Raw genomic sequence first — 6,832 nt, 5'->3', positions numbered from 1 at the left:
TTCTATCCCGCGAAAATTTCTAGGAAATAATAAATCTCGTTCCCGAAAGGGATAAAACGCTAAAGAATGAAAAGCAGGATGGCGACAATATTTACTCCAGAAGCTCGGATGTGCTAAGCGGGCAGAGGCAGTAAGCGGATTCCTCCCGCGCACGCAAAACCGTCGTCGCTTACCGCATGCTGGCAACCAATCAGGAAGCGGAGAGGGAGGGCGGGCATTCTCTGGACAAATTCAAATTGCCCGCGAACGTCGGCACCCGGGAAGAGTCCAACCCTTTGTCCAAGTGGTGATCCAAAGGATTTGAATTTGCTTCTAACCTTATGGTTATGAGAACTGGTGGCCGAGCCCCTTTAGATGTAAAGTTCCTAAATGACAAAAGGCGTTCAAGCATTATTATCTATCTTACAGAAAGGAGTTCTAGCTTTACACTAGTCAGGCTATTTCTGTCGTTAGCAGATCTCGAGTTTACCGTGATAGGAAGATCCTAATACATGACTGTTAAGTAACTGCCCTATCACGCAGACTAAATACTTAACGAGTTACAAAAGCCCAGCACAGAAGGCAAACAAGCACCAGCTCTCTCCTTGAGAATAGAAGTGGCTCTTAAAAGAGCCTTTATGGTTGCGTTTGCTGCCAACTCGTTTACTTAGCGCTGGTGTACTTGGTGACGGCCTTGGTACCCTCGGACACCGCGTGCTTGGCCAGCTCCCCGGGCAGCAGCAGGCGCACGGCCGTCTGGATCTCCCTAGAGGTGATGGTCGAGCGCTTGTTGTAATGAGCCAGGCGCGACGCCTCGCCCGCGATGCGCTCGAAGATGTCGTTGACGAACGAGTTCATGATGCCCATAGCCTTGGACGAGATGCCGGTGTCGGGGTGGACCTGCTTGAGCACTTTATATACGTAGATGGAATAGCTCTCCTTGCGGCTACGCTTGCGCTTCTTGCCGTCCTTTTTCTGCGCCTTGGTGACCGCCTTCTTGGAGCCCTTCTTGGGCGCCGGAGCGGATTTGGCGGGTTCAGGCATGATTTGGAATAGCTCAAACGCCGTGAAGAATAAGAAACACTATGATAAAATTCCAAAGTGTTCTTTTCATATATAGCCTCTTATGCAAATAAGGTGATAGGCTAAAGTCCTATGTATAACTGGTGGCTATTCAGGATAACGTCGGAAGTTAGTTCTGCCCAATCACATCGAAGACTCATTTCCATTGGGCAAGAAGAAGCTGTCAATTTAACCAATGAAAAATCTTTTTTCCGCGCCTAATGAGGGTTATAGAAGATACTGCTTCTGCAGCGTTAACTTCTATTCGGGGTGTAGTTAAAGTTTTGCCAACAGAAAAATGTCTGGCAGTGGCAAGCAGGGCGGCAAGGATCCCGCTAAGGCCATGACTCGCTTTAGCGGTATGGGCTGCAGTTCTCCGTGGGCAGCGTGCACCGTCAGCTCCTCAAGAGCAACTATGCCGAGCGCGCCGGGACGGGCGCGCCGGTGTACTTGGCGGCGGTGCTGGAATACCTGATGGCCGAGTTGCTGGAGCTGGGAGGCAATGCGGCCCGCGACAAGAAGACACGCATCATCCTGCGCCACCTGCAGCTTGCCATCCGCAACGACAAGGAGCTCAACAAGCAGCTGGGCAAAGTCACCATCGCGCAGGGCGGCGTCCTGCCCAACATCCAGGCCGTGCTGCTGCCCAAGAAGACCGAGAGCCACCACAAGACTTAAGGGGAAGTAGTGGTTTAGGTTAGTTTGTAGCAACTGGAGCAAATCAAAGGCCCTTTTAAGGGCCAGCCATATTTCCTGGATAAAGATCTTAATACTTTTTATGTAGAATGAGAAAAACGGTTTAACTGGAAAAACAGGGTTCCTAACGGTTGAAAAAAACAATGTAAAAGATAAGGTGCAAGAAACGTTAAAGTTTCATCGGTTTTGAAAGTCCTTTGCAGTGACTGAACCAGTCCCTATTGCTATCAAGTGTCCACAGGGAGCCATTAGCTTGGTTTCTGAAATATTTGGATACAAAAGAATTATCTAAGTAATTCGAATTTGCACGGCACAGCAAGCAACTTGCCCACCAAGGCGGCCCTCGAGCGCGTTGGACACGGAGGGCGTGAAGAAGCCCCACTAGTACCGGCACGGCACGGTGGCGCTGTGCGAGATACGCCGCTACCAGAAGTCCACCGAGCTGCCGTTCCAGCGCCTGGTGCGCGAGATCGAGCAGGACTTCAAGACCGACTCGCGCTTCCAGCGCTCGGCCGTGATGGCTCTGCAGGAGGCGTGTGAGGCCTACCTGGTGGGGCTTTTCGAGGACACCAACCTGTGCGCCATCCACGTCAAGCACGACACCAGCGGGGCACCATTATGGCCAAGAACATCCAGTTCCCCTACAGATCAACGGAAATTCATCACGCAATAGGTTTCCCCTACCCAAAGGCTGTCAGACCCATATACATTTTTCCCAATAATACATGTGCTGCAAGACACTCCTCCTCACCACTCTACCACGCTAAATGAAACGAGTGAGGTAAGATTACATCCGCAGATGCAACAGCATTCTGGAGACCGAGAAAAGTTTCTCGTAATTGGTGTGCACCTAAAATCTGTTGTCTGTTGTCTGAAGTCCTATTGTCTGAGTACTTGACAGGGCAAAAAATTTTTAAGTCAATCAAGAAGTTTGAGTAAATGTCTCCCGTAACAATTGCCATTGAAATGTGTAACGAATCACACAGACTGTTCTGCCTCAAAAACTTAAAAGTATGTGTAGGATAAGAAAATAAGGGACTATGGAATGGTTTGACAAAGAGCTGTTCATGTGTATTGGAGAACTGTATATTGTGGTGTCTGACAGAAATCGAAGTCCCTCAGCAAAACTGACAGGATTATCTATGGCAGAGGATTATGTAATGTGACATTACAAGTAACTTGTTACAAGAAACCAAATAAGGAATATTCCTGCCAATGATTTTATTGCCCAAGTGGAAGAACCCCTACACTCTGCTCACTGAACTCCTTTAACTGATGTTATCTCAAAAAAGTTCTTAACTTTCTCTTGAATATGGTGAACACCTTTGGCTATCTAATGACATGGAAACCTTTTTGAGCATAATGTTTTATGTTAATAAATGCAAAAATTGCAAGAGAAAATATACTACATTAGTTACCAAAGTATTTTTAACAATAAATTTGAATGAGTGACATGTGCTTACATAGTTAACATACTACATGATACAATCTTTTGGTGAATCTAAAAACTGCTGTCAGTAATTAGATGAGTATAAATGATGGCTCAAGATAATGCAGCAACTGTCATGAGAAAAATGAAACATCTGTAATTACCAGTGAGTAGCAAAGTAACAGGTACTGAGGTTTGTGGCCTAAATTCATAACAAAGTAAAATGCTAAATTCCAGTCAGAGATTAATTGCAATATATTTTCCCCATTCAAAATTATGGACTTCCCCCTCACCACCACCCATCCACACCCTGCCCTCAGGGGTTTTTGTTTTTTGTTTTTTATCCTCAGAGGTGTTGCGGTATATATGGATCAAGGTTGAAAACCCTTGCTCTAAAATTTGGTCAACCATCCCTTTTCAACTTAATTATAATTTTCCCCTGAAACTGAATCTTACTATCTGCATTTTTTTTAACACTTATAGTATATAATTTTCTCATACTAATATTCACACCCTTTTGTTCTTTCTATTTCTTGTATTTAAAATATAACTGCTTCGAATACTAGTCTAAATATGACTTCTTGGAATACACCCAAATACCAACAATTATAGGCACTAAAATGGTCCTGCCAAAAACAGTAAAATGTTTAACTTTTCTATAGGCTTTTTAGAAGCTATATAATCCAAGTTATTTTAGTCAGTCATTCTATCTTTAAATATGTCTTCCAATTGTAGGGGGAAAAAAATTTTTTTTCCTCTACTGAATTTTTGGCTGAAACCCCTGTAATAAAAGACACATTTGCAAGAGGAAAACATAAGTTTATTAACATTGTTAAATGACAAAAATTCAACTTGAGTAAATTTAAAGATCAAATTGGATTTATTCAATGATTCATCAATCAGGCACCATCCAATCTAGCACTAGAAAGGAGCCCCACTGAACTATAGAAAAAGAAAGATTTTTAAAAGTGGAAAAGGGGTTGAAAAAATTATTAGCCAAGAATGCATTGTTTCAGGCAAAGCCATCCTCCTGAGGGGATTACAAGGGCCTATAAAGTGGATTAGTTTACTAGTTTTGACCGGTTAATTCCAGGTTGACTGGTAAAAGGTTACAGAGACTGTAATTAGGCTAGATTTTAAGGTTTGGTTTGTTGACTTACGGTTCAGCCCAAGTTAACTCCATTTGGGGCCTGCTGTCTTCTTTTTAACTGCATGCATACCTCATTGCATACATGGGAGAGTCCCAGGGAAAAATGAGTAATTCCCGAGGTGCCGTAGAACTACTGCCTAAATATCACCTTCAGCCATAGACAAAAGGTGTGGGGAAGGCAGCTGCAGGGAAGTAACTAGGAAAACAAGGGCAAAGTTAGTTAGGCAGATTTAAGTCGATGCCTTGATTTCTCTCCTGTGGGATGTGGGTAAAATTGTAATATTTCCAGAATCTCTTGCCTGGCCTGAGTACATGTCCATATCAATAGGTGTTTCCAAGGGGTGAAGTATCCATCTTCATATCAATAGGTAATTACATGGAGAGTGAGGGTTTTTCTGGATCACAGAGGTTATGTGAGGTTCCTTCTGCAGCTGGGTTGTAAGAGATATGGGAGAGCAGAAGTGGATGACTGCTTGTAAGAAATAAACGGGTTTCTCCCTCTTTATTTCTCCCTTTGACTGATTTTGGCTTCAAAGGTATTTTGCCCCGGGATTTCCCTGAAGAGTTACATGGAACATCTAAAGGCAAAATGTGGAAGACACTGACAGTAATGACAGTTTTTGGAAGTGATATGCAAAATAAATCCTGAAAACTTATTTTGTCCCTTTGCTCCCATAGTGTAATCACTGATCTGGGAGCTTCCATCTGGTAAAGAAAGGTAATGTTTGGAGTTCTTTGGCTTGTGGCAACGTATCTGCAGTCTCTACCACCATCTTCACAAAGCCTTATTTCCTGTGTCTTTACATCCTCTCCTTTTACAGGGAAAACAGTCATTAGATTTAGAGCCTACCCTAAATCCAGTGTGGGTAAAATTGTAATAGTTCCAGAATTTCTCACCTGGCTTTAGTATATCTGCATTTCAATAGGCATTCAGAGGTGGAAAGAAGTTTGGTTTTAGTGTATTTTTATCATTCCTCAGGGGTGGAGAGAAGTTCATCTCCATATCAATGGGTAATTACCTGGGCAAGGAGGGCTTATCGGTACCTGAGAGGTGAGAGAGAAGGCTGGTTTGCTGCTGCTGGAGCAGTAGAAAGAGATGGGCTGGACTGCAGTTTTGTAAGCAAAAAATGACTCGTAAACTTTATTTCTCCCTTTGACTGATTTTGGTTTTTAGACGTATTTTACCCCAGGATTTCCTCTCCCCGGCCTAACAATAACTTACTGCACTGGGTAGATTTAGCTATTGGAGTCAGGTAACAGCCGAAGTTAGGTCCATCGCTCCTCAGGAAACTGGGAAATAGAGCACTATTTTCCTTGATGATTACATTTCAAAGACAGGGCCTAAGGTCCAAGAGGAAACATTCCTGAGTTAAGAGGCTGACAAAAAGACTTAGCCATTAAAAGGATTTATGTGCATTTGAAAAGGACAGAGAAATAAATTCTGAAAGAGGAAAAGGAAAGGACCCTTGGAGAATTAAGTTTCTGATTTTCAATTTGTATTTGCCCTTAAACTAAAAGCCTATACTATCTACCCTCTCCATAAAATACAATGAATTAATTCCCTTACCGCTGGTTGAATCAGTTTTGTTTTTACAAAGGTGTTTGGCAAGTTTTCTTTTATTGTAAACAGAAGTACATAAAAAATTAAATATTTTAATGAAAGATTTCTCTTTATTTAATGAAATTTAAAATACTTTGAAAATACTGTAATGCAACATGGCTAAAAGTAACCCTCATTGAAATAAGTGATAGCAAGAAAATCACTGAATAATTACATTCTGATGCTAAGTGCGATTAAAATTTCTCAGAATTTAAACAATAGTAAAATTGTAATTTTTAAACAATTAGAATATCTAACCAAGAATGTTTGAAGTATGTAATCAGTCTTTTAATAGAAGTTTTCCTAGAAAAACAAAAGTATACTTTCCCCTGCATTCGAGTTTTCCACTTGTTCATTGACAACTTAATTCTTACAAAAGTGTTTGGGGGAGCGCTGTGTATTTTCCTCTGTCCCCGCTGCGACAAAGAATTGAAGGGCAGAGACACAGTGAAGCAGAGTAAAAGTTTTATTTACGGATACTTAGAGGAGCACCCCCTGAAAGGTTGAAAAGAGAGAGTTTAAAGTTAAAAGGTGCAGTTGAAAGTTAAAGTTGGAAAGTGCAGGCAGTCTCAGAGAGGAGCGCTTCAAAAGGTTGGGGGTTCTCCCGTTTAATGATTCTTTAGGGATGTGTCTAAGGGCTGGAGGAGCAGACTAGTTAAGTGGACTTTGAATACTTAGAATTAACTTAACACAAGGAACTTCCTGCTCTGATTTTGAGACTGGGACCTTGGGTGTAGTCAGAGTAGGGTGAGGGCCTCTGGGAAAAGCAGGGAGGAATATTTACAGTCAGAGCAATGTTAACAATGGGCAAAGAAGTCTCCAATGAAACTCTGTTAAGCATTATGCAAAGTCAAGTCACACTAATTCTCTAGGGAAAGATACCTAAGAATATAGACATCTTTCAATGAGATCAGTT

At 42.2% G+C, this 6,832-nt stretch overlaps 2 protein-coding genes and 1 pseudogene across 14 annotated transcripts in view; 1 reads left to right on the top strand and 2 right to left on the bottom strand.

Moving 5' to 3' along the window:
* LOC108400704 (histone H2B type 1-L) overlaps positions 1-6,832 on the bottom strand; it is a 489,024-nt gene that overhangs the window by 475,031 nt on the left and 7,161 nt on the right. For 12 of the 13 annotated variants that reach the window (XR_012126207.1, XR_012126208.1, XR_012126210.1 and 9 more), the window contains exon 2: positions 174-365. The gene's annotated coding sequence lies outside the window, so the exon portion shown is untranslated. Of the gene's footprint in view, positions 1-79; positions 366-6,832 lie in introns of those variants that run through there. The other variant, XM_073224550.1, reaches the window with a different exon arrangement.
* LOC140842985 (histone H2B type 1-J) lies at positions 374-1,025 on the bottom strand. Its single transcript, XM_073224556.1, has one exon. The coding sequence runs from the start codon at positions 1,021-1,023 to the stop codon at positions 643-645; it is 381 nt and encodes a 126-aa protein (XP_073080657.1). The 5' UTR covers positions 1,024-1,025; the 3' UTR covers positions 374-642.
* LOC140846798 (histone H2A type 1-J-like) lies at positions 1,229-4,798 on the top strand (annotated as a pseudogene).

This window comes from Manis javanica, chromosome 16 (genome assembly GCF_040802235.1).
Source record: "Manis javanica isolate MJ-LG chromosome 16, MJ_LKY, whole genome shotgun sequence".
NCBI classification, from domain to species: Eukaryota; Metazoa; Chordata; class Mammalia; order Pholidota; family Manidae; genus Manis; species Manis javanica.
This window is presented reverse-complemented; position numbering and strand designations above follow the sequence as displayed.

What these genes read in the sequence shown, in the direction of transcription:
- LOC140842985 (XM_073224556.1), bottom strand. Translation starts at nt 1,023, where the DNA reads ATGCCTGAACCCGCCAAATCCGCTCCGGCGCCCAAGAAGGGCTCCAAG.